This window comes from Myotis myotis, unplaced genomic scaffold, assembly GCF_014108235.1.
Source record: "Myotis myotis isolate mMyoMyo1 unplaced genomic scaffold, mMyoMyo1.p scaffold_m19_p_11, whole genome shotgun sequence".
In the NCBI taxonomy this organism is placed as follows: Eukaryota; Metazoa; Chordata; class Mammalia; order Chiroptera; family Vespertilionidae; genus Myotis; species Myotis myotis.
Window position 1 is genome coordinate 38,740,207 of NW_023416315.1, and position 26,612 is coordinate 38,766,818.

Genomic DNA, 26,612 nt, shown 5'->3' on the forward strand with positions numbered 1-26,612 from the left:
GATAGTACCGGCTCAAGGACTGGCAACCGAACCTCGTCATGCAGCTCAGCCCCTCTGCAAAGTGAGGATGGTGCTGCCCACTCAGGGCCGTGTGGAGATGTGATCAGTTTCTGTGCTTGGCATGTGGTTCTAAGTCAGTAAGTGTCTGCTCCCAGCCCCCCCTCCCCCCCCCCCCCCCCCCCCGACTTCTCTCACCAAACAGCCTGAGTCAGGCCTCTCCGGCTCCTCCTTGGCCTGCAGCCCGGGGTGGACATCTCCTTGGATCGCGGGAGGCACCAACGCTGTCATCGTCCGCAGAACCACAAGGCCTGCTTTCTCATAAACAAGTCTTACTCCTGCGAAGGAGTTTCACAGGCATCTTCCTCCTGCCCGCGAGGTGATGGCACGTGCGGAGGAGGCCACGTCCCCCAGAGCCCTGCTCAGGCTGCAGGCCGCTCCCTGACGAGTCAGTGTGTGTGTGTGGGGGGGGGGGGGGGGGGGTGTCGGCCTCCCTGGCGCTCAGCACCCAGTCCATTGGCCGTGACTCTGACCAGTACGAGGCTGGGCAGATGGACTCGACTCGGAGCCCCGCTCCTGGGTAGTGGGGTTCCCAGGACACCCCCACGCCCAACTGCCACTCTCCTAACTGCCGTCGGAACTCTGCTCTGTCCTGGGGTGAGCGCTGGCCGGGGAGCCCGAAAGCGTTTGGAGGGCCAGGTGAGAGCTTCCTTTTGTGACTTGGGCACCAGCCCCTATAGTTTCAAGAGGAAAACTCGGCTGCCTTTGGTTTTTATTTGTTTGGTGTTGGCTTCAGAGCTCTGAAGCCCGTGCTGCCTCTCGCCCTTCTGATTTGCAGGATGTCGGGGGAAGAAACCCACTTGGCTATCTGAGCATCATTGGGTGTGAAGACGCTGGGTGTGAAGACGCTCCGCAGAGGAGCTCCAGACTTGGTAAAAAAAAAAAAAAAGAAAAAAAAATATTTTTCTCTTCAAAATGCAAATCTTTCTTTTTTATATAAATAATAAATGCATATTATAAAAATGTATACAATCCAGAGGCATTCCCCACCTCTGCTGTGTGACTAGAGACAACCACATTAATAGTTGGTAGTGTATCTTTTCAGTCTCTGGAAATGTATGCATCTGTGTAAAACATTAATGTGAGCTTACTAAATATTATTCTATAATCTGGCTGCTTAAATTCCAAAAGTACACAAAAGTGAACTTTCCAGCCCATATATATATACCTGCATTTTCCTGGCTGAAATTAACTTCACCATTCCCTAATATTGCGTAGCTAGCCTGTTTTACATTTCTTTCTGTTACAAATAGTGAATGATGTAATGAACTCCCTTTTACATGTATGGCTGCCTATTCATGTGGGTATTTTTATGGGATAAAATTCCTACAAATGTACCTAATGGGTCTAAAGTAAGGCACACATTTTGAGTTTTGGTAGATGCATCTAAATTACTCACCAAAAAGGCTTACACACCTGCCAATTCCACATTGTCAAGGCCCATGATAGTTGTAGGGGTTATGGAAATGGCTTAACTTCTTTTAAAATCAGGAGAAAATATAATACCAATGACTTTATAGTACACAATAGATCCAGACTGGATTGCATATTTTATATACCAGTGCAGCTATAAAGTATACTTGTTTATGTTTTCTTTAATGGAGAGGGAACCCATGAAGGCCAATGTGCACAGGGCCTGCAAGGCATAGTGTGGCCCTGGGCTACCCATTTCTCCACACCCCTGCAACTCTGAGAATTATTTTTTTAGTTTTTGCTAGTCTTTTATGCAAATAAAAAAACATGCCATTTCACAATTGTTTCTACCTGCACTTCTTTGGTTATTTGTGAGGTAGGTATGTATGGTCACCTAAGTTTGTTGATCATTGAAATGTCCTTTATGAATTGCCTATTTATGTTTTTATCTCATCTTTCTATTCAGCTGCTCATCTTTTCTTTGTTAAAAATTTTGCATTCTAGATTTACTGGTATCTTTTTGTCATGATATTGGAAGGTTTTCTATACCCCGAATCTGTCAGGCATTTCTTTATGGTATCACTAGAGGCCTGGTGCATGAAATTCTTGCATTAGTGGCGGGGGCGGGGGGGGGTCCCTCAGCCCTGCCTGCACTCTCTCGCAGTCTGGGAGCTCTCAGAGACTGCGCTTGTCCGCCATGAACCCGGCTTCTGGCTGAGCAGCATTCCCCCATGGGAGCACACTGACCACCAGTGGACAGCTCCTGCTTTGAGCACTTGCCCCCTCATGGTCAGTGCACATCATAGCAACTGGTCAATCAGTTGACTGTCTGCCCCTGCTGGCAGTGCATGTCATAGCGAGCGGTTGAGCAGCTTTAGCATATCATTAGCATATTACCCTTTGATTGGTTAAACTGACAATCATCCGACTGGGCACTTAGCATATTAGGCTTTTATTATATAGGACTAGAGTCCTGGTGCACAAATATTTGTGCACTCGGGGGTGGAGGGGTCCCTCAGCCCGGCCTGTGCCCTCTCGCAGTCTGGGACCCCTCGGGGGATGACCACCTGATGGCTTAGGCCTGCTCCCCGGGAATTGGGCCTAAGCTGGCAATCAGACATCCCTCTGGCAGCCCGGCAGCCCTCGGGGGATGTCCACTTGACAGCGGGGAGCAGGCCTAAGCTGCAGTCAGACATCCTTAGTGCTGCTGAAGAGGCAGGAGAGGCTCCTACCACCACCACTGTACTGGTAGCCATCAGCCTGGCTTGTGGCTGAGCAGAGCTCCCCCATGTGGGAGCACTCTAACCACCAGAGGGCAGCTCCTGCATTGAGCGTCTGCCTCCTGGTGGTCAGTGTGTGTCATAGTGACCAGCCATTCCCAGTCATTCTGCTGTTAGGGTCAGTTTGCATATTACCCTTTTATTATATAGGATAGAGGCCTGGTGCACGGGTGGGGGCCAGCTGGGTTGCCCTGAAGGGTGATCCGGATCAGGGTGGGGGTCCCGCTAGGGTGCCTGGCCAGCCTGGGTGAGGGGCTGAGGGCCGTTTTCAGGCTGGCTGGCGACTGAAGCTCCCAGCCTCTCCTTTTCTTCTTCTTCTTTTTTTTTATTCTGGGATTTATTTACCTTCTATAATTAAAACTTTGTTGCCATCCTGCTCGCTCCAGCTCTGAGGCCACAGCCTGCTGAAAGCAGGTATCTGGGGTTTGTTTAGCTTCTATAATTGAAACTTTATTGCTTTCGGAGCTCAGAGCTGGGCCGTGGCAGGTGGGGAACCTTGGCTTCCTCCATCACTGGAGCGAGCAAGCCTCCTGCTCACTTCAGCTGCGTGGCTGCCGGCCGCCATCTTGGTTGGCGGTTAATTTGCATATTACCCTGATTAGCCAATAGGAAGCGTAGGGAAGGTACGGTCAATTACCCTTTTGTCTTTTATTAGATAGGATTCTTACAAGGGTTTACACAAATATTCATTGATATTTTCTTTTATTTTTTCTTTCTTTCTTTATTTTTATTTTTATTTTTTTATTGCTTAAAGTATTACAAATATGTCTCCCTTTTTCCCCCACCCTTGACAATCCCCTGGCCTCCTCTACCCCCCAGTGTCTTATGTCCATTGGTTATGCTTATATGCATGCATATAAGTCCTTTGGTTGATCTCTTACACTCCGTTTCTGCCCCCCACTCTCCCCGGTCTTCCTGCTGCAGTTTGACAGTCTGTTTGAGGCGGCTCTGCCTCTGAATCTATTTTTGTTCATAAGTTTATAATGGTCTTTATTATCCATGAATGAGTGAGATCATGTGGTATTTTTCCTTCATTGACTGGCTTATTTCACTTAGCATAATGGTCTCCAGTTACATCCATTCTGTTGCAAATGGTAAGAGTTCCTTCTTTTTTACAGCAGCATAGTATTCCATCGTGTAGATGTACCACAGTTTTCTAATCCATTCATCTACTGATGGGCACTTAGGCTGTTTCCAGATCTTAGCTATGGTGAATTGTGCTGCTATGAACATATGGGTGCATCTATCTTTTCTGATTGGTGTTTCTGGTTTCTTGGGATAGATTCCTAGAAGAGGGATCACAGGGTCAAATGGGAGTTCCATTTTTAGTTTTTTGAGGAAACTCCATACTGTCTTCCATAGTGGCTACACCAGTCTGCATTCCCACCAGCAGTGCATGAGTGTTCCTTTTTCTCCACATCCTCTCCAATATCTATGGCTATTATTATTTATGATAGTATCTTTAATTCATCTGGAATACTTTTTGTAAAAGATGTGAAATAGTTACTAATCTTTGTTTTCCAGCATCTTGGGACAATAACTTAAAATATCACTTTTATCAAATATTAAATTCTCATTATACATGACTCTATTTTTTGAATCTCTTCCATCCCATTGATCCATTCATCCATTGTTATGCAAACTCCACACTTTTTTTTTTTTTTTAAATCTTCACCTGAGGATATTTTTCCGTTGATTTTTAGAGAGAGTAGAAGAGAGAGGGAAAGACAGAGAGAAATATCAATGTGAGAGAAACACATTGATTAACTGCCTCCTGCACATGCCCTGACCAGGGCCCAGGCAGGTGAGGGGCCTGCAACCGAGTTACATGCCTTTGACAGGAATCAAATCCGGGACCCTTTGGTTTGCAGGCCAATGCTCTATGCACTGAGCCAAACCAGCTAGGGCCACACTTTTTTTTTTTTTTTTCAGGTAGAGCCACACTTTTAATTGCATAACTTTAGGATATTTTGATTTCTGATAAGGCAAATCACTTCTCCTCTTTCAATTTTTCTCTTCATTATTCTTATACATTTACTCTTTTTGATGAACTTTACATTTTCAAATTACATTTTCAAGTACTGAAAAAAATCCCAATAATTTTTGTAAAACTTTACAGATTGATTTGAGAAGGGACATCTTTACAAAATGTCTGCCTCTCCAAGAGCATGGTTGTTCAGACCTATTTACAAACATTCCGTTTTGTCTAAGCCCTGGCCATCTCAGCTGTCTCCTTTTCAGACTCCTCCTTGGCTCTCTCTGGGGCCAGGAGGCCAGCAGCAGGGGCTTGTCTAAGTCTTCTTGTCCCCAGGAGGCTCATGGGGACCTTCTCTTTTGCCATTTTTGCCCTGTTTAGTACTGGTTTTCTAAGAACTGTGTTCCGCTGCAAACCACCGTGGCAAAGCCCACCATGATCTCCTCTGATCTCTCTTTTTTTAAAATACATTTTTATTGATTTCAGAGAGAAAGGGAGAGGGAGAGAGATAGAAACATCAATGATGAGAGAGAATCATTGATTGGCTGCCTCCTGCACGCCCCCTACTGGGGATCAAGCCCACAACACCTGCATGTGCCTTTGACCAGAATCGAAGCTGGGACCCTTTAGTCCGCAGGCCAATGCTCTATCCACTGAGCCAAACCAGCTAGGGTGATTTCTGGTCTCTCTGCTTCCACTTTTGCCTCCTCTGGCTCATTCTCCACGCTGGGCCCAGTGTAATCTCTCTAGTCAAGGCCCTGTGGTCCCCTCCTGGAAACCCCATAGTGATTCCCTGTTCTATTAGTTACTTATTGCTGCTGTAACAAATTACTACAAACGTAATGACTTAAAACAATGCTTACTTCTTGTCTGGAAGTCAGAAGTCCAAAATCAGTCTTGCTGGGATAGAATCAAGGTGTCAATAGGGCTGCATTCCTTTCCGGGGGCTTTGCGAGAGGATACGTTTCCCTCCGTTTCCAACTTCTAGAGGCCGCCTGCATTTCTTGACTCATGGCCCCTTCCTTCATCTTCAAAGACAGCAATTGCATCGCTCTGACCCCTGCTTCTGTTGTCATACCTCCTTCTCTGGCTCTGGTCCCCCTGCCTCCCCCTGGTAAGTATGATCATAAGAATCACCCCTGTGATTCTACTGGGCTCACCCAGATAATCCAGGATCCTATCCCACCTCAAAGCTCTTAACCGCATCTGCAACTTTCCTTTTGCCACGTGAGGTACCATATTCATAGGTTCCAGGGATTAGGATGTGGACATTACTCCGTCTACCACAGCCATGGCCTTGCTGGCCCATCAGTGACCTGCCCCGCTGGTCCTCTGATTAAGCCAGTTCTACTCTCTCCTTTGAACTCCCTGCTCCAGCCACATGAACTTTTAATTTCTGAAACCTGCCCTTTCTGCTCCTCCAGTCCTGGTCCAGGCTGACTCTGCTGCCTGGCAAACCTTTCCCCGCCTCTTCACCTAACTCCCAGTCATCTGCAGCCTTGGCTTTTTCTGGAAGCTTCCGACAACCTCTTGTACTCCTTGCATGCTCTTCCAGACTTTGTTAGAGGCTGCGGTGCCATCCTCCATGGTTCCTGGCCCCAAAATACTATTGTTTGTTTGGTTCTCTTCTCTTCCACATGTAAGCTCTCAGAGGGCAGAGGTGAGTGATAAGGGCAGCTCCGCACTTGGCACAGAAGAGGGAACTTAAACTCCTTGCCAAATGAATGTAATTTCACAATAGAGTGCAAGTAGTCTTACTCCATAGGTGTCATCTTAAAAGCGTTCTTCATTCAGTCAGTGAGCACTGACTTTGTAAGTACTGAGCCATGGGGGCTAAAATAAGGGGAAAACATTTGAATGTTACGGTTGGAGTGGTATGATCATAAGGACCCGAATAACCATCTTCCCCTTCAGGGAAATGGACTTGGAGGTCAGCGAGCCAGTAGACTTCAGTACCGGAGATCACCAGCATCTGGTCCGGAAAGCAGGAGACAATAGCACCCAGCCCGAATCTAAAGAGACCAAGGCAACACCACCTTCACCTGAGCTCAAGCAAACACATGGGAAACCAAAGCCAAAGACCAACCAGCGAGCTGATTTCTACGTGGTGGAAATTTCAGATGAGACCACCCCTGAAGAGAGCAATGCTGAAGCCAGCCCATTCTCAGAAGCATCTATCCGCAGAGGTGAGAACAAAGACATTTCCTCTCTGGGAGAGAAAAAGCATATGTTCTCTTAAAATGTTTCCACAGAAAGATTGAATTTTGCTTTTAGTTTTTCCCAGCCAGGCTTTTCCATGAAACATGGGGTAGGGCTGCTGTGGCTAGACCACCCCCAAGTTGTCCAGAGCATTCAGAAAATCCTAGTAAACATATTGTAGTGAAAAGCGTATGGTTTCCTTAGGAATTATGAATTAGTCACTGATGGTCGAATGTCCTTACCTGTATACAATGTGAATACCATAGTATTGGCTTCAGTTTTAAAGAATATGAACTCAACGCCTTCGATATTAATTCTGTACAGGAAGTACATTTAGCTGTGAGTAAAGAAACTTAAAAACGGTGGCTTAGTAAATAAATGAGAAGTATTTTTCTTTCATGAAATATGAAGTTCAAGGGTAAAAAATTCAAGGCAAATGCCACAGGTCCCCGTGACCCCTTTGCCACCGTTAGGCCTTGTTAGGGCCTGGACAGGTTGAGCTTGAATGTCATTGCTGGCCCTCGCCCTCCTTGTGGCTGGAGAGATGCCTTTTGGAGCTCTATCTAGCCTTCCAGGTAGGGAAAGAGGAAAAAAAAAAAAGAAGAAGAAGAAGAAAAAGAAAGAAGGAGACCAGGCTGGTCTGCCGCCCTCACAACACCAGGGCTGCCATGGATGGATAGATGCCCTGAGTGTCCTCCAAATCTGACCTCTGTTCAGAGGCTTTTCCAGAAACCACACCCAAGAGTTTTCAACTCACGTCATTGACTCCACCTGGCCCACGTGACCACCTCCCTCTGCAGTTTTTCAGTTGGGTCCATTGCCACCTGTATTGCCACTTGTACTGCCACCAGTAACAAGATCTGGGTTAGATAGTGAGGTAATGGGGGAGAACAGATGTCCCTGGGCAGCCAGCCACCGCTGCCATGGGTGCCAGTCCTTTCTCCCTGGGGTTGCGCAAGGGGAAGGTCACTGCATTTAGCCCATTCGGCCCTGTAACTGAAGTGGCTGTGGATCTGTTTTTGTTCATCAGTTTATGTTCATTATATTCCACAAATGAGTGAGATCATGTGATATTCCTCTTTCTCTGACTGGCTTATTTTGCTTAGCATAATGCTCTCTAGTTCCATCCATGCTGTTGCAGACCATACATTCTCAACAATTATTTCTGGACTTTCAATTCGATTCCATCATCTGCACGTCTAGTCTCATGAGGCGGGCCATTTAATACTCATTCTCTCACAGATCCTGATACATAGTCGATGTGGCTGTTTTAGTGTAGGCAGCGCACATTTGGGTAAATACGTCCTGGTGCTTTCATTAAGATCGCTCAGGCCCATTTTGCCGCAGTCACACCTCCTATACCCAGAAACAACCTGGCAAAAGGACACAGTTGTGATCCTCTAAGTCAGTGGTTCCCAACCTTCTGGCCCTTTAAATACAGTTCCTCATGTTGTGACACAACCATAAAATTATTTTCGTTGCTACTTCGTACCTGTAATGTTGCTACTGTTATGAATCGTCATGTAAATATCTGATATGCAGGATGGTCTTAGGCGACCCCTGTGAAAGGGTCGTTCGACCGCCAAAGGGGTCGCAATCCACAGGTTGAGAACCGCTGCTAAGTCAACTTTAAGCAGCATTTCTTTTTTTCCTTTTACAACTGGCATAAAACCACCAAAAGGTAACTTGTCGTTGCCAGCACCCCTCAGAGGCCCCAGGAACGGCTGCGCAGCAGGAAGCAGGCCACAGAGAGGCCTCGGCGCTGTGCCGCGGGAGGCCCCTCGTGGGGGCTCCTTGGTCCGGCTCACAATCCCTCAGGTTACCTAGTTTCTGCTCAGGTAGCTGGGAAGGGAATGGCTCACGGCAGGTGGGGGGAGAGAAACGTGGTGGAAAAGCTGCCAACTCCCCGCAGCCCAAGGCCACCGCCACGGCCCAGGGGGACGCACCCGCTTGGCCAGCCTTCCTGCAGGCTTCTCTGGTCTCCGTTTTGCCCACGGGTGTGGCTGGACCCCCCTGGCCCTTTCAGATCACTTTGGGGCCTGAGAGGACAGGGTGTGCCTCAGAGGGGACTCCATTCCCGAGTTTGCCTTTAAAATGTTGGGGCTTCCATGCACACCCCTCAGCCTTCCAATGAGACACTCAAACGGGCCTGCAGAGCTGGCCTCCTTCAGTCGGCTCCGTCAAAACCAGCGCTCCTCTCCCAGCCTCCAACAGCCAGAGGAAGCACTTCTTTGGCTAAGTATCAAAGATAGGTCATTGCACTTCTGTCACTACTTTTGAAGATTACATCACAAAAATAACGTTTCTGTCTCCTCAGGTTTCATTGTAAAAGTGTTCCTCCTCCTGTCTGCTCAGCTGGTGATCACTGGGGCCATCATCTCTGTATTTATTTTCTGGTAAGTCTCCTCTGCTGATGCTAATGGGACGCTGAGTGGTTCCCCTCTGTCACTGTCAGTCCTTTAGAGTTTCCCCCTTCTCCTGAGATGGTTTTAATTCTACTTAAGTATTACATTAGTTAGCAAAATTAAGTACTTCTTGAGTAAAACTATTGATTTTATTTTTTTTTTAACCAGGCTAGGTTTAAAAAACTGGGTGCACAAGAATCCCTGGTTCACCTATGCAATCTTGTAAGTATTATTGGATTTAATAAAAAGTGTTTTTTTTTTCCTACTAGCTATTGATCAAGGTTCTTCATTTAAAAATTAAGCAGAGATGTTCTTTTTTTATAGCTATTTCTTTTTCTCTATCATTTTTAATACCCTCCCATACCCTCCTCCGTCTCCACTCACACCCATACTCCCTACAGATATAACATTCTTGAAATGACAAAATTATAGACATGGAAAACAAGCAAGTTGGTGGTTGCCAGAATTAGGTGTGTGTGTGTGTGTGTGTGTGTGTGTTTGTGTGTTACCATAAAGGGATAGCACAGGGAGACCCTTGTTAATGTTTTAATGATGGGATAGTTTCACGTCTTGATTGTGGTGCTGGTTACATGTATCTGCACATAGATTTATGCCACAGTCCTATGCAGAGCGCTATATACCCACACTGTACAGTGTCAAATTACTGGCTCTGGCATTAGTATTATAGACTATAAATAATGTGAGATGGAACCATTAAGGGAAACGAAGTAAAGGGTGCCTCTCTGCCTCTCGGCAACTTCCAATGAATTCACAATTATTTCAAAATTAAAAAAAATGTTAAAAGAGCCCACAAACTACCTGTGGATAGCAATGAGAAAAGCCAGTTTTAAAAGTTAAAAAAAAAGAGGTAAAGATGATAATCCACACTTTGGTTAACTTTATGAAACTTATTATCAGGTATTAATATATAATGACTTCTGTCTCTATTCACCTGTGTCACGTGATATGGTCATTGGACGCAAATGACACCTGATTTTAAACGGTCCGCAGCCCCGCATTCTTCGCGGTGCTCATCGTGCTCGCCTGCTGTGAGAATCTCCGCCGTCAGGTGCCTGCGAACTACCTTCTCCTGGGATTGTTTGTAAGTGAAGCCTGGTGGCCCCTTTGCGATGTGCTGTGACCGCATTATTAAAGTCGTGCCTTGTACGTGGGAAATCTCCCTGTGGCACAGTGCAGGTGGAAGTCACCTGTGCGGCCTTCTCTGCGCTGGCTCCGTTCCAGCGACGCGTAAACTTGCTTCTGGGATCGTGTCCACACCCGCTTAGTAAACTGGGAAACTCGGGGGCGCGGGCCGCTCCCTGGAGGCCACCGGGGGGATCCACGCCACCCGGGGCTGCGTTTCAGGAGTAGTTAACCCGTCCCTGGACCCTTGCCCGGCGCCACACACAGACTTTGCTGTGGAGAGTGGGTTCCACATTTAGTTCCCAAACTCATGTACACGGCATATCATTTTCTTTATTTTTGTAAAACTTATTTCAAGTCTCACTGGGAGCTGAAACCAGCTCAGCTCAGGTTCCTCCTATTCCCCGAATTTCAGTCCAGGAGGCCTTTCCCAGTTCCCAGGAGCGGGGCCCGGCGCTGGGCGGTGAGGGGTGTTTGCCCTCTGCTCCCTGGCTCTTCTCCTTTATCCGTGGTCTTGTTCTGGTCTCACCAGCGCCACCTTGTGGGCGTCCGCTCGCCAGGCCTCGCCACATGGGCCCTCTGTGGCTCAGCGCCGCTCTGGCCTCAGAAACCTGGTGGCACCTTTTCTTGCCGCCAGTTCCTGTCTGTGCTGCCCGCGGGGACCCAGAACCGGCTCAGTGTGTTGGCAAGTGATTCTTTCGGGGAGAGCTGGCGTGTCCTCCCAAGCACTGTTGACCACCCTTCCATGTTGGAAGACTCATTTACCAATTGATTGATTCCTCATCTGGTTCCATATGGGAGCTTATAAAAATATCCACAGTATAAATGAAGATAAGTTGGTGGAGATCATTTTAAACTAGCAAAATTTTCACAAAGGTAATGGCGAATTTGTTTCCAGTTACTCATCCAATAAAGAATGAATTTGGTAAACTAAAAAAATGTAAAATATATATGGAGGAATATGATTGGGGGAAAAATAAGGGTAAAAGATTAAAGCCAGTGGTTAGATTAGTACACAAACTGCAGTCCTATGCACTTGAATGTTGAGCCTAGATTCGAATCTGCGCCACCTGGTGGTCAAAGCGAGCAAAGACACATGACCAAAGAGGGGACATCCCTACTGTGCAGAGGCCCAGTGTGATTTCTGTCGGAGAGAATAGCTTCTTCCCCAGGCTGGAGAAGACGGACCCTCTGGTGCCCACATTTGGGCATTTTCTCAGCAGCCAGAGCGTTGAAGGGACTTTTTTTTTAGCTGGTGTGGATCCCTTGCTCATTGGCCAGTTGAGCAAGTGGGGTCTCCCTGTTCCTGCACAGACCACACTCAGGAAGCGGTGGGGGCTAAAAGCCAAATAGAAAGATACTGAGAATCCTGGAGCAGAGGCGAGTGATGGGGATGATGGTGGTGGTGGTGTGGGTGGGTGAGTGTGTGTGTGTTGGGGGGAGGGGGCGAGTATTTTTCCAGAAATTTTGAATTTTTAAGAATTTTCAATGGTTTTGATTTTTTAAATTTATTGTTACAAGAAGAGATCAAAGCTATTGGTCTTAAAGGAAGCTCTCATTTCTGAAGTTTTGCTGTTTATTCCACAGCAGGGAAAGCTTAAGAGAAGGAATATTATAGATGGGTAAGAATTCGTTCTATTCCCCAGACTTTATGTCTTGCCCAAGTGTTAGGAACTGCACAGAGAAAACCATTTCAGAAAAGGACCCGAGGGAAGAAAGGAAAACACTCGCATCCTGAAGACTGCTCTTGCCCCGGGAACTGTGGCCCCTGAGCCATGGGGCAAGTTCGACTTCTAAGGCCTCTTGTTACTCACTGTCCTGCCCTTGGGAAAACTGAAGGGGGGTTTCCGGCTTGAAATCGTTCCCCTCCTGCTGGGGTCCACCCCAGCAGGACCAGGGGTCCCCAAAGGTGTGGACGGAGTCGGCGAAGAAGGAATGACACGGAGACAGCGTTCAGTTGATCAGCAGCCTAGCCAGGATCTCTAGCCAGGATCTGGTTAGGATCTCCACCCAAGTTCTGTCTAGGATCTCCAGCCAAGTTCTGTGTCTAGGTTCTCTAGCCATGTTCTCTTGCTAGGTTCTCTCTAGGTTCTGTGGCCAGTTTCTGTCCAAGATCTTTTGCCATGTTCTGTCTCTGGGTTCTGTGTAGGTTCTGTGTCCTGTTGTCTTGTTACATCTGTATTTATACCAGTTGATTCAATCCTATCAATCTCTATTCCAAAGGTTAGGGCGTTTCTTATCTCCATTCCAGGGAGTAAAGATTATGTAGCTTAAGCATGATTGTTCGTAGTTAAAGTGATTAATTACCCGCCTGGCACTTAGTTAAGGGGTTTTATTCCCTCCCTAACTTCAGGGGAAAATCCCTACCTGGGGAAACAACCTTTCTCAGAGAGGTGACCTTGGTTAAAACACATAGTGCCAAGAAGGTGAGCAAACATATTAAGAACAGTATGCCATATATGCCAGGTCCCTTGAAACAGCAAGGATGAACCGGCTCCCAGCACCCTCCTTCCTCCCACCCCCACTCCCCCTCCTCCCTCTTTCTTGCTCTCTCTTCCATGTGCTCCTGAAGATGGAGGAATGTGAAACAATTGAGCAAGTAGAAGAAAATTAACCTTGAAAAGAAGGTCAGAGACAAGCACCTTATTAAAGTACCATGCGTATGTAGGATACACATGGTACAGTGGGGCCTTGACTTACGAGTTTAATTCATTCTGAGACCGAGCTCGTTAAGGAGCTTGTTAACTCAAATTACTCTGTCAACTCAAAGCAAAAAATCGGTGGAGAGACAGCTGGTATCTCAAAAAACTCGTTAGTCGGGACGCTCGTAAGTTAAGGCCCCACTGTATATAACCTTTTCCTTTTGACCTCTAATGAAAACAAAGACAGCTTACTTGTAGGTTGAGCACAGTAGGCCCTTCCTCACCCGGTCTGGGCCGTGGAGAGGCAGCTGAGGGTTCCCAGGAGCCCTGTTCTTTTGCAGTCTTTCATCCCGTACGGCGTCCGCCCACAGGGATGGCTGAGGCTGCGGCTGGGACTCCAACAGGAGCATTCCTGGCAGTGCTTTGGATTAGAGTCCAGGCCTCAGCCCCAGGAACCCCAGTCCAGACAGCAAGTGGGATCCCCGGTACTCACCCCGGAGGACTCCCCTTCTTCTCGTACCACCAGAGTGGCAGGAATGTAAAACCGGACAACCAACTGGCCTGGGCTGCTGGTCACTACTTGAGCCGATGAAGCAGAGACAGGGTTGAATCCTGTATGAGCATTTATGCCAATGCCGCCGCCGGCAGTATGGGAGAGCTGCAGGTCATCCGCAAAATCTGCTCTCCCCTCCCCATCGGCCAGCTGCTCCTATCGGGCAGAAGGACACAGATACATGGGAAAGTAAGAATGACACGCATGGGGAGTGGGCAGCTCTCTCAGGTCAGCCCGCTGTCCTGGAGCCTGACATCCTCCTGAGTGGCTGTCTGCTGGCTCTCAGCACCGGCCCCTGGGCACCCTGCAGCCTGATGCAGCCCCAATACAGCTCTGCTCCGAGCCCTGGCTGGGCCCCTGCAGGTGCAGCTCATGCTCTGTAAATAGTGCCTCACACCACCCCTCTCACTGAGGAGGCCTCATGCCTCAGCCCACCCCTAGGCTTGAAGAAGTGTTTTATTCTCACCCAAGCACCACGGGAAAGGTCGGTACTGAAACGGTTGGTGAAGCTGCAGTAGAAATAGCATATCCCGCTCGGATAAAATGTTACGATTCTGTGTGGATGGCCCCAGTTGATTAATGATAATATGGTCTGCAGGTAAACCCTTTACGTTGGTTTCCACATTCCTAATCAATACATATTTACTTCACTAAATATGTTGAAAGTTGCTATTGTGTCCTAAAATTCTTTTTCTAATAAAAGAATTTTCTCTTGCTAGTCTTAGGGAGAATGTTTAATTGTACTGTTTATTTTTTTATAACCATTTGCCCTGTAGCTTGTGCGCTAGGGTTGTGGGTATTCCCACTTGCTCCCTAGACCCTGCCAACGAGCACCCCCCCCCCCCCCGCGCCCCCTCCAGTCCTCGCCCCTGCTGCCGGCCTCGGGATCAGCCTTCTGATGGATTGTGCGTTTTGTTTGCAGACATTTTTGCAAGGTCTGATGCTGGGAGCCGTGTCAGTGTAAGTCAGTGATACACGTTTTCCTTTTTGCATGTGCTTTTCCTCGATTGTATGTGAACAATAACTGCAGTCTCTGGTTTCAGTTTCTATGAGGCCGATGAGGTGTTATGGGCCATAGGGGCAACCGCTCTGGTGACGTTATCGCTCACTTTATTTGCTCTCCAAACAAAAGTAGGTATCACTGAAACAGATTTCTGCCATAAGGGCGTGCAGGACATGCTCCTCCCCCCTCCGCTCTCCTCTCTGCTGTCCTGTGGCCTCCTCTCCTTGGGGCTTCGGGCTTTCCCAGGAACCACATTGAAAAAGTAAAAAGAAGTAAGGTGAAATTAATCTGAATAACATCTTTCACTTAACCCAATGTACGTGAAGCATTGTCATTTCAACAAGTAATCAACATGACAAAAATATGAATGAGCTAGTCTACATTCTCTTTTTTGAATTAATATTCAAACCCCGTGTGTGTTTTGTACTGATAGCGCATCTCAGCTTGGAGTAGCCCCAGGTGTGGGAAGCACACCTGTGGACAAGCTCTCAGCAGCATGTCACCTGGGGAGCTTGTTGAACCACAGCTTGCTGGCTCCACCCCCGGACACGCAGAGCCGGAAGGTCAATCTGCATCCCAGGTGGTGCCCCTGCTGCTGGGCTGAGGACCACACGAGGTGATGCAGGACTTCAGAGTACATTTCCTGGGTATGTGAAAGGTAGGGAGTGAGGGCAGAACTAGAGGAACTAGGAGAAAGCTCTTGCAAGAAAATGTCTCGGATTCAAGGACCTTCTTTTGCTGTACAATCCCAGATTTCTCAGGCCAGAAGATTAATATTCCCCTTTCTTTAAAAGAAATTTTAATCTCCCTCCCCCGGCTGATTTGGCCACTGATTTATAAAGGCAAAACCAAAAAGCATGTTGATAAATTTCAAAATTACAAAAGAATCATTAATAGTAGTTTTTGAAAGTTTAGTATATGTATATATTTTTTTATTCAAAGGTATGCATACAAATGTGAAAAGGGCACCCAGTTAATTAACCTCTAGGTCTATTTTATTTCATTAATGTAGTCTATGCTCACACTTTGAAGATATGGGTAATTATGAGCATAATTATGAGCATGCTACACATACACATTTACATCCTGCTCATTCAATGTGCCTTTTCATTAGGGAACATTTTGTAGAAATACAAAAATAGAGCGGCAAAACGAACTCCCATGTGCCCACCGCCAGCTTCAAAAACCATCCCCTCGCGGCCCCTGTGATTTCCCCACAGCCCTCCCTCCCCTCCCGCCAGCAGCAAGTCCCAGGCAGCAGGGCCCTTCATGTCTTGTCAGCGGTTGGGCTGATGGATTTCCCTGGTTCTCCAAACTGGCCTGGTACATGATTAGCCAACGGGCCAGTTTCTGTCTGCAGGGTATGAGGCGCGTCCTCATCCTCCCGGGATTCCGTGGAGGCGGTGACTGAGCTGTGCCTGGTGTGTGTTTCCCCAGCTGGACTTCACCCTGCTCAATGAAGTGCTGTTCGTCTTGCTGGTCGTGCTTTTAATCTACGGAATCCTCTTAATCTTCATACGGTCATACGTAAGTGGGCCTCCCCCGGAGGACAGTTAGGGATCCGGGAGAGGGGCTGGTGGTGTCAGGATGGAGCCTCTGAGAGGCAGAGCCGAGATGGGAGTGGGGGGACTTTCCTGGGAGAAATGTCTGCGAGAGAGGAGTGGGGGAGCGACGAAGGCTGGTAGAGCCTTCCGACCTCGAGGGCCAATGCGACCCCAGGTGAGGGACCGGAAGGGGGTCCGTGGGAGCATTCTGGACGATGAAAGGCTCAGCAAGGCCACCAGCAAGTCCTGGAGGTAACGTCCACGTCCCAGCACAGTGGTCCCGTGTCTCCCACCAACTGAGAAGTGGAGTGTGGCCCAGGAGCCGGCTGCAGTGGCCCTGGGGCAGTAGGACTGTGAGGCCCGTCCCAGGGGCTGGCCAGGTGGTTGGGTCCCAGGGACAGGAGGTCTGGGCCATGATGGTGGAGCTCCTCCCCTGGACTACCGCTGTCCTTCCCTAGGAGGAGTGTGGGTGGACCCGCGCCCAGGGTAGATCAGACTCCTTGTGCTGCTTGTTTGAAGTGATGGAAGTGGAGATGGGCTCCGTAGGACTTTTCCAACAGCAGCTAGAGGAGGCTCCTATTTTTTTTCTTTATTCCCTTTTTTGTTTAATCTATTCACTGACTTCTCACAGGTATCAGACATAGGCCCACGTGTTTGTCATATAGGCATCCAATTCAGTTCTCACAACATTCCTGAAAAGTACACATCTCATCTATTTTATAGATAAGAAGACAGGTTCAGAGACATTAAATAATTCATCCTGGGAGCAGGAGGGATCAAAGCCAGATATGACTTTCTTAAAATTGGGTCCTTATCTAACAGCAGTGACCTAAGTGCGCCCTTTTGTTATTTCAAATCTTGTTCTTAATATTCAGTTGTCTCCTTTCTTCTTGCAGTGGTTGCATCTGTTGTATGCTGCACTCGGAACTGTGCTCTTCTCATTTGTAAGTCCATTTCTCCTTCTCTTGGCAGAGTAGGGTACATGCATGGAAGGTGCCACCTTAGCCCTTGTGCTAAGCGTGGAGTCAAGTAGAGTCAGTGATTCACTGGAAAGCACTCCTGGAGACTTGCTGCTGCTGCTGCTCCTCCCCACCTCCTCCCTCTCTTCCTCCTCCCTCTCCTCTTCCTTCCTCTCCTCCTCCTCCCCCTGCTCCTCCTCCCCCTTTTATAAGGATGATTTTTTAGAGCACTTTTAAGTTCAGAGCAAAATCAAGAGGAAGATACGGAGATTCCCATATACCCCTGCCCACACATGCACAGCCTCCCCTATTATTAACTATACTCCCCTGAGAGGTACATTTGTTACACTGATGAACCTACATTGAGGTGTCAATATCACCCAAACTCCACAGTTTGCATTAGGTTCACTGTGGGTGTACATTCTATGCATTTGGAAAAATGGATAATAAACGACATGTTCCATCGTTATGGTATCATACAGAGTATTTTCACTGCCCTAAATATCCCATGCTCTGCCTACTCATTCCTCCCCTGGCTCCAACCCTTGGCAACCACTGACCTTTTTACTGTTTCCTAGTTTTGCCTTTTCCAGAAGTCATATAGTTGCAATCAGACAGTATGTAGCTTTTCCAGACTGGCTTCTCTCACCTAGTAATGTGCACTTTTAAGGTTCCTCTGTGTCTTTTCATGGCTTGAGAGCTCATTTCGGTCTGGATGTATCACAGTTTATGTATTTAGCCACCTACTGAAGGACATCTTGGTTGCTTCCAAGTTTTGGCAATTTTGCTTGAAGCTGCTCTAAACATCCTTGTGCAGGTTTTTTTGTGAACATAAATTTTCAGCTGCTTTGGGGAAATACCGAGGAGTGTGACTGCTGGATCACGTGGTAAAGTAGAAACCTTCTCCCAGAGTTGCTGGAATCACAAAGGGAGCGGGGAGGGGGAGTGGAGGGAAGGGCCTAGTGGTCCAGGCCGGCGTCTGCTTTAGCATCCCCCCAGCCTAGGGTTTGACTCCCTTCTCTTCCACTCTGATCACTCACATGACCTTCCCTCATTCTATTTTGGAAATACCGACATCACCACAAAGCTCCAGGAATTCAAAATTATTGCTGTGTGTGAATCTAAATGCTGGGAACCATTTTATTTTCATTCTTTGTTCAGTGAGAACACAGGGCATTTTGTAGTATCACTGTGTCCAATATGCCCACCTGGCCCATCTCGTTGACTAAAGTCACAAGGCTACTGGACTGGAAAAGCAAAGGAAGGACAAAGCATTTGCCTTAATGGAGTGCAAACGTGAACGTTGTAAATGGCTGAGGCTGTATAACAACATATATAGCCACAAGCCGACTTTCCGCAATCATGTGTATCGATGCTAACTTTCCCAGATGGTTTAGGACAGTTATTGGATAGGAATGAACAGTTCAAGTAGCTAATTTTTCTTTCTTTTCTTTAAGTACTTGGTGATGGATGTGCAGCTGTTGATGGGGGGGAGCCATCATGTGCAGCTGGACCCTGAAGAGTATGTGTTTGCTGCTCTGAACATCTACTTGGATATAATCAACCTTTTTATTTTTATTTTGCAATTGATTGGACGGTAGGCCCATGGCCAAGGCTAGCTTGTGCTGACCAGAGGGAAGGAGGGCCATCTGCGAAGTGCCGCCAGGCTCAGACATGCAGAGGTGGCCATCTCATAAGCCCTGTGATTAAAAGAAATATTTTAGAGCACTTATTTTTTTTTTCAAATGAAAGCAAACATTCAGTTGATGGTAGCTTTAACTTGTTATATATTTTAAGTTCCATTGTCACGTTGCAAAACTTCCTGTGGGACATTTCTGATTTTTATAATTTCAAAAGATGAGTATCAAAATACCATACTTAAACATTTCTTAGATGCCTGTTATTTTGTTGATATTTTCCTGGCACTTAGTTAAGGCTGTAAACATCTCTCTCTATGAATAAAATTGATTACAGAACCCTATATTTACTCCATTCTCTTCTCTTGATTCGGACATTCTATGGGAATATTTCTGCACAGTCTGACTTTAAGTGTAAGGTAAGCCAAAGTATTCCGCCTTTCTCCTGGATTACAGAGGCAGGCTGAAGAGGACGGTATCTTCCCAGAAGGGGATGGAGAGGATTCATGAAGTTAATGTACACGAAAGGCTGGAGAGCACTGCGTCACCTGCCAGCGTCGCTGTCCCACCTACACGTCTGGGCTTAACTCAGAGACCACCTCCACTGGTTGTCTGGGACAACTGACCTCCTTTGAGGTCCCATAATATTATCAAATTTTCAATTTTAATTGTGATAAAATACACATAACAAAATTTACTGTCTTAACCATTTTTAAGTGTATGGTTCAATAGCAGTAAGTATATTCACATTATTGTGCAACCAATCTCCAGAATTTTTTCACCTTGCAAAACTGAAACTCCATCCCCATTAAACAAGAAGCCATGTATTTTGCACTGACTTATTTATTCACACACCTCTTATAACCCGTTTGGTTTGTCCCTGAGGGACACAGACGGACGGATCTTTACAGCATGGGTGAACTGTGCAGCAGGGAGGATGGGGAGACTAGATGGACTCTTCTGGTCTCTCGAATTATTCACAAGAGCTCGACTTCTAGACATAACTAAACTTACAGATCTCAAGTAGGACATTTGAAATATAAGCACTATAGTCACACACACCTGACTACTTGATTATCTGTCATTTCAGATTAGCCCTACCTCCACAACTTTGGTAAAGCTTCTCATTGTGTTTATAATCTCATTGCTACCAGCAAAGTCCTGAAGATGGGGGTAACCTCTGAAATGTGAGCATGAAGAAGAGAAAGGGACATGAAAGTCATCCAGAAAACAATCCGGGTGGACCCTCCCTCTAAAGCTTCCTGGTCTGGATATTTTGACAAATACTACTGTGTGTACATTTGTCAAAGGCTTTGCTACCAAAGTCATGGTGAGTTAAGGCCACACAAGAAAGCAAATGCAGCTGGAAAGCCTCAGGTTTTGCATATCCTCCTGGCATCAAAAAAATCTTCCTGCATATAATAAGGAATGCTGGCCAATTTCTTTCTCCACTTAAGTTTCTGCTGTCCCAGCAACCCCAGTAGGCATTTCTGTTGTCTCAGCAATGTTCCCAGGCACATAGTCTATTGTGTGCATCTACTGTATGTGCCATTCCACAGTGGTGATGACTCAAAAGAAATTCTAATGCTTTTCATTTCTGCATTTAGTAAAGACTGAGCAAGACACACCTCTTAAGGTCAATCAAATGAGTAGACTAATTCTCAGTATTAGAAATTCATCTTTTGCCTGTTTGGCTCAGCGGATAGAGCGTCAGCTCGCAGACTGAAAGGCCCCAGGTTTGATTCTGATCAAGGGCACGTACCTCAGTTGCAGGCTTGATCCCTGGCCCTGGTAGGAGCACATGCAGGAGACAACCAATTGATGTGTCTCTCTCATCATTGATGTTTCTATCTCTCTCTCTCTTTCCCCTTCTCCCTTCCTCTCTAAAATCAATACACACACACACACACACACACACACACAGGTCTGATGCATGAAAATTCATGCAAGAGTAGGCCTTCCTTCTCCCAGCTGCTGGTACTGGCTTCCCTCCAGCAGCCGGGAGGCGGGCTTCCCTCCTCCAGCCGCTGGCAGGCACCCGGGACCTAGGCTGGCTTCCCTCTGGCCCTGGCTTCGGCTTCGTCAGGAAGGATGTCTGGTCTAATTAGCATATTACCCTTTTAGTAATATATATTCATTTTTTTTAGAAGAGAGTCCACAATCTGAACATCTGGCAAGAGTGGTCCCAAATCCGTCTGTAAATCAACTCATGATGTCCTATAATGGGGGCAATGGAAGCTTACAGGAAAAGAGTGAGGCGAATCCATAGGATTCAGGTTACACTTTCTATAATGCCCACAAATTTGGGCCTATACTTTTAACTTTTGTTCTTTATATTATCCCAAATGGGCATTCCCTCATCTAGCCCTAGGCATGGTTTGATAAGCACATCTATCTACACACAAGTGCCCTTATGAAATCACGCATGCGAAAGGCTAGTGCAGTCAGCCATGTCCTAGTATGCCATACTGCACTCACAGGCTCAAAGACTGTCAACGCCAGAACGGATGTTGGCAGTGTATCATTTGCTTAATCAAAGTCCTTGAAACAAATGAAACTGCTGAAGATCTCTACGGTTCCCCGGTTGTAGCACTGCTGACAGCTCCAATGTACTAAGACGACATTTGCCTGATTGTTGTTCTAAAGCCGGGGTCAGCAAACTATAGTCTGCATGCCAAATCTGGCTTATCTTAAAAAAACACACCAACTTTTTATTTTGAAATATAGATTTACAGGAAGTTGCAAAGATAACTGAGGCTCTGTGTACTTTTACCTGGTCATCCCCCCCCCCCCCCCCCACACACACCAGTGGTTATCTTTCACAAAATGTATAAAATCCAAACCAGAAAGTTGACATTGGTACAATATGCATGTATAGTTGTTATTTTCTCACACGTGTAGGTGCATGCTAACCAATGTACTGACTAGTCCATCACCACAGATGTTCCTTCTCGGCCCCCTCCAGCATTCCCAACCCCCGTGACCACTAAATTATTTCCCTATTATTTTGTCATTTCAAAAATGTTATATAAATGGAATTATGTCCGTGACATTTTCAGGTTCTCCACTCAGCATCATGCCTTTGAGATCCATCCAAGTCGTTGCAACTTGTGTCAGTAGTTAGTTCCCATTCATTGCTGAATAGGATTCTTTTGCACGGCTATACCATGGTTAGCCATTCGCCTACTTCAGGACATTTTGGTGGAGTCCAGTTTTTGGCTATTGCAAGTACAGCTGCTATAAACAATGTATACGGGATTTTACATAAGTTTTCACTTCTCTGTGATAAATGTCTGGTAGTGCAAATGCTGGGAAGTACCTGCTTAGTTTTTAAAGAAACTACCCAACTATTTTCCAGGGTGGCTGGGCTATTTTATATTCCCACCAGCAATATATAAGTGATCCAGTTTCTCTGCATTTGGTATTAATACTATTTATTTCAGCCATTCTGGTAGGGGTGTGATGTGTCTTGTGATTTAAACTTGTATTTCCTGATGGATAGTGATGTTGACCATCTTTTTATAAGGTTCTTTCTTAGCCACGGTCGTCTTCTGTGAAACGTCTCATGCGTTTTGTCCATTTTATATTGGGTTTTCTTTTTACTGTTGAGTTTTGAGAGTTCTTTACATATTCTAGATATGTAGCTGGCAAATACTTTCTCTCAGTCTGTAGCTTGTCTTTTTATCTTCTTCATAAGGTCTTTTGCAAAGTTTTAAATTTTGATGAAGTCCAATTTATCAATGTTTTCCTTTATGGATTATAATTTTGGCAAGAATTTGATAAGAATTATCTGCTAACATAGATCATAACAATTTTCCTTTCTTTTTTCTATTTTTAAAAAATATATTTTATTGATTTTTACAGAGAGGGAGAGGGATAGAGTTAGAAACATCGATGAGAAACATCGATGAGAAACATCGATCAGCTGCCTCCTGCACACCCCCCACTGGGGATGTGCCCACAACCAAGGTACATGTCCTCGACTGGAATCGAACCTGGGACCCCTCAGTCTGCAGGCCGACGCTCTATCCACTGAGCCAAACTGGTCAGGGCTCTAAAAATTTTTAACTTTACATTAAAATCTATGATCCATTTTAAGTTTTATATAAGTGTGAGGTTTAGGGAGAGGTTCATACTTTTGCATCTTCTAGCCCTGTTCCAGCATCATTTGTTGAAAGGGTTACCCTTCTGCCATTGCATTGCTTTTGCACCTTTGTCAGAACCAGTTGATGACATTGGTGGGACTGTTTTTGGGTCTCTGCTCTGTTTTATCCATGTATGTGTCTTCTCCCACCAGTAGCAGACAGTGGTCTTGAAATTGGGTAGAATGATTCCTCCCATTTCTTTATTTTTTTTTGAATATAAATAATAATACAAATTATTTATTTAACTAGTCCCCCACTGATACATATCCAGGTTCTCTCCAATCTTTCTTTTTTTTTTAAATATATTTTTTATTGATTAAGATATTACATATGTGTCCTTATCCCCACGTTACCCCCTACCCCCCCACCCCCCTGCTCATGCCCTCACCCCCCTGTTGTCCGTGTCCATTGGTAGGCCTATATGCTTGCATATAAGTCCTTTGGATGATCTTTCCCCCTTACCCCCACACTCCCCTACCTTCCCTCCAAGGCCCGACAGTCCAATCAATGCCTCTCCGTCTCTGGATCAGTCCTTGTTCATCAGTTTATGTTGTTCATTATATTCCACAAATGAGTGAGATCATGTGGTATTTATCTGCTCTCCAGTTCCATCCATGCTGTGGCAAATGGTAAGAGTTCCTTTTTCTTCTTCCTCTTCTTAAAGAATACCTTTCAGCATTTCATATAATGCTGGTTTGGTGGTGATGAACTCCTTTAGCTTTTTCTTATCTGTGAAGCTCTTTATCTGACCTTCAATTCTGAATGATAGCTTTGCTGGATAAAGTAATCTTGGTTGTAGGTTCTTGCTATTCATCACTTAGAATATTTCTTGCCACTCTCTTCTGGCCTGCATGGTTTCTGTTGAGAAATCAGCTGAGAGTCGTATGGGTACGCCCTTGTAGGTAACTGACTTTCTTTCTCTTGCTGCTTTTAAGATTCTCTCTTTGTCTTTTGCTCTTGGCATTTTAATTATGATGTGTCTTGGTGTGGTCCTCTTTGGGTTCCTTTTGTTTGGGGTTCTCTGCACTTCCTGGACTTGTAAGTCTATTTCTTTCACCAGGTAGGGGAAGTTTTCTGTCATTATTTCTTCAAATAGGTTTTCAATATCTTGCTCTCTCTCTTCTTCTGGTATCCCTATAATTCTGATGTTGGTACGCTTGAAGTTGTCCCAGAGGCTCCTTACACTGTCTTCATATTTTTGGAATCTTTTTTCTTTTTCAGTTGGGTATTTTTTGTTTCTTTGTATTTCAAATCTTTGACTTGATTCTTGGGATCCTCTTGTCTGCTGTTGGATCTCTGTATATTATTCTTTATTTCAGTCAGTGTATGCTTAATTTCTAGTTGGTCCTTTTTCATATCCTCGAGGGTCTCACTAGATTTCTCGAGGGTCTCACTAAATTTATTGGCAGTTTCCATAAAATTCTTGAAAAACCTTATAACCATGGTTTTAAACTCTATATCCAGTCGTTTGCTTTCCTCCATTTCTGTCATTTGTGACCTGTTTCTTTGTCTCCACATTTTTTATGCTTCCCTGTGTTGGTAGAGTGGTTTTGTGTGCTAGGTGTCCTATAGGGCCCAGTGGCTCAGCCTCCCCCGTTACCTGAGGTGGACACTCTTGGTGCACCCCCTTGTGGGCTTTGTGCACAGTCTTGTTGTAGTTATGCCTTGATTGTTGTAGGCTCACTGGGAGGAGTTGACCTCCAGGCCAATTGGCAGTGAGAATCGGCTGTGTCTGCAGTGGGAGAACTTCTGTGCTGAAGACACCCTTCTGGGGCAAGACTTGCTTCAGTGGGGCTTTGGTGCTCACTGAGTCTGCCCCCTGGGTGTGTCCCTTATGGATCTGAGGAGTTGTAATCTGGATGGTCCCACTCTGACCACTGGGTACACTGGCTCTTGGAGGTTACCCAGCAGGAGCTATGAAGAGAACTGCAGATTCCCCTTCCTTTTTTGGAGTTTGGAGGTGCCCTGATGAGGCCCAGCTGTGAAGCAATGCAAGCTGCTGTGGAGCCTTGGGCCTTCTCTTGGAAGTTCTGGGTCTGTGGCCCAGCTGCAGTTTGTTAGGTAATTTTCAGGTTGCAAAGGGCCAGGGCATTCATATGCAAAAGCCTCTGCCGCAGCCTGGGTGGGGCAGGGTCTCAGAGAATCAAAGGGCGGAGCAAGGAACTATGGCGGATTCTCAGCCCTGCCCTAAGGGGCCGCGCGAGTCTCAGTGTCCAGACAATTCAATTGCTGCAAGAACCTCTGAGGGAAAGCCGCCCTCGAGTTCCGAGTTCTGCCCGCTGCCAGACAGTCCAGTTTCTCCCCGTATGAGTCCTGGGTCCCCAGAGACTTCCCGGAACCGGAGTTCAGAGCAGTCGGGAGCTTGTGACTCCCTCCCGATTCAAAAGACAGCTGCGTCCTCAGGTACCAGCCCCTTTCTGTGCACTCTCGAGCCTCCGTACCTCTCCACTTTACTTCCGCAGCTCCTGACCCTCAGTGTGCTTTTCTCTTTCCTTCTAGTTGTAGAATTTCCACTCCGCCAGCCTTCCTGTAAGTTCTGGATGATGTCCGTTTTGTCTTTTTATTGTTTTGAAGTTGTTGTAGGAGGCAGCAATTTCGGTGTTTCCCTATGCCGCCATCTTAGTTTCTCCCATTTCTTTATTCTTTAAAATAGTTTTAGCCACTTTAGTTCCTTTGCCTTTCTATATAAATACTAGACTTTCCTTTCTATAACCACAAGAGTTGTTGGTTTTTGGTAGAAATTACTGCCAAGTGGTTGAACCAAGCCCAGGCACCTGTGAACTGAGACCCCCCCCCCCCCCCAACTAAACCAGTGGCTTTATTTCAGGCAGTGGAGTTGGCCACAAAGTATCCCCCAAAGGGGTAGCTACTAGTTTTTCATGTAAAAGTAAAATGCTGTTATCGTCAGGCTAGCTGCACTCCCAAATAAACCATTTCTTTGCAAGGCCTGCTGGGTCCATATTACTTCTCCAACTGCAGTTTATTCACCCTAAAGTGGAGATGTCATACCAAGTGATACAGAAGGCTTCATGGGTCCAGCATTCAGTTTCAACAAGAGCCTAAGAGCAGGTTAATAGTAGTCTTCCTCCAAAAGGGGTGTACATGGTGGCCATGGCGGCAGGTGGCGATGTTGTGCTGGGAGATGGCCTGAATACTCAGGTTAAAAGGAGTGATTTCCAATAACTGGAAAATGAAAATGTGACACACCAACACATTTACTCAATATTGATGTAGCTACACAATATTTTATATGAACACGTGGGCTTTAATATTATGGAATTTGGCCTTTATACACTAGTTTACATATCAACAAAGTTATTCTTTGCTTATCTGTCCTAACCTGTGAAGTGTTGCACTAACCTCCCAAAGCTTTTTTTTTCTTTTAAATATATTTTTATTGATTTCAGAGAGGAAGGGAGAGGGGAGAGAGAAACATCAATGAGGCGAGAGAATCATTGATTGGCTGCCTCCTGTACGCCCCCCACTGGGGATTGAACCCGCAACCCGGGCATGTGCCTTTGACCTCCCATAGCTTTTTACTATGTAAACAGTTGACTCCTCGAAAAATAAATGATACTGGAAGTTGGAAAGAACTTTCTTTCTCCTCCTGGGATTCTGTATTGTTTCTGCTGGACCACCAGAGATGGGACAAGGAGG

The 26,612-nt window shown here is 46.1% G+C and overlaps 2 protein-coding genes across 4 annotated transcripts in view; one reads left to right on the plus strand and one right to left on the minus strand.

Annotated features, from left to right (window-relative positions):
- The first annotated feature begins 190 nt into the window (after nucleotides 1-190).
- LOC118666238 (protein lifeguard 2-like) lies at nucleotides 191-18,813 on the plus strand. 3 transcript variants are annotated; one of them, XR_004970912.1, is made up of 11 exons: nucleotides 191-696; nucleotides 836-929; nucleotides 6,640-6,911; nucleotides 9,242-9,320; nucleotides 9,498-9,551; nucleotides 10,341-10,431; nucleotides 14,590-14,627; nucleotides 14,711-14,798; nucleotides 15,104-15,317; nucleotides 16,108-16,197; nucleotides 17,111-17,157. XR_004970912.1 is itself a non-coding variant. In XM_036328228.1 (11 exons), exons 3-11 carry the CDS (start codon nucleotides 6,644-6,646, stop codon nucleotides 18,772-18,774), a joined length of 900 nt encoding a protein of 299 aa, XP_036184121.1. In that variant the 5' UTR covers nucleotides 191-696; nucleotides 836-929; nucleotides 6,640-6,643; the 3' UTR covers nucleotides 18,775-18,813. The 3 variants fall into 3 exon arrangements, 2 of the variants coding, with proteins under 2 accessions (XP_036184121.1, XP_036184122.1); XM_036328228.1 differs by lacking the exon at nucleotides 15,104-15,317 and adding an exon at nucleotides 18,631-18,813 and having other exon boundaries at nucleotides 17,111-17,158; XM_036328229.1 differs by lacking the exons at nucleotides 14,590-14,627; nucleotides 14,711-14,798; nucleotides 15,104-15,317 and adding an exon at nucleotides 18,631-18,813 and having other exon boundaries at nucleotides 17,111-17,158.
- ANKIB1 (ankyrin repeat and IBR domain containing 1) overlaps nucleotides 15,586-26,612 on the minus strand; it is a 134,304-nt gene continuing 123,277 nt past the window's right edge. Inside the window, exon 20 of the mRNA XM_036328216.1 lies at nucleotides 15,586-18,873. Coding sequence (XP_036184109.1) covers nucleotides 18,865-18,873 — 9 coding nt within the window. The 3' untranslated portion in view covers nucleotides 15,586-18,864. The remainder of the gene's footprint in view (nucleotides 18,874-26,612) is intronic.

Bases quoted from the DNA above. Each gene is read 5' to 3' on its own strand.
- LOC118666238 (XM_036328228.1), top strand. From the start codon at position 6,644: ATGGACTTGGAGGTCAGCGAGCCAGTAGACTTCAGTACCGGAGATCAC. The intron at 6,912-9,241 runs GTGAGAACAAAG...CTGTCTCCTCAG, and splicing joins AGAAGCATCTATCCGCAGAG to GTTTCATTGTAAAAGTGTTC. The intron at 14,799-16,107 runs GTAGGTATCACT...GTGTTTCCCCAG, and splicing joins TATTTGCTCTCCAAACAAAA to CTGGACTTCACCCTGCTCAA.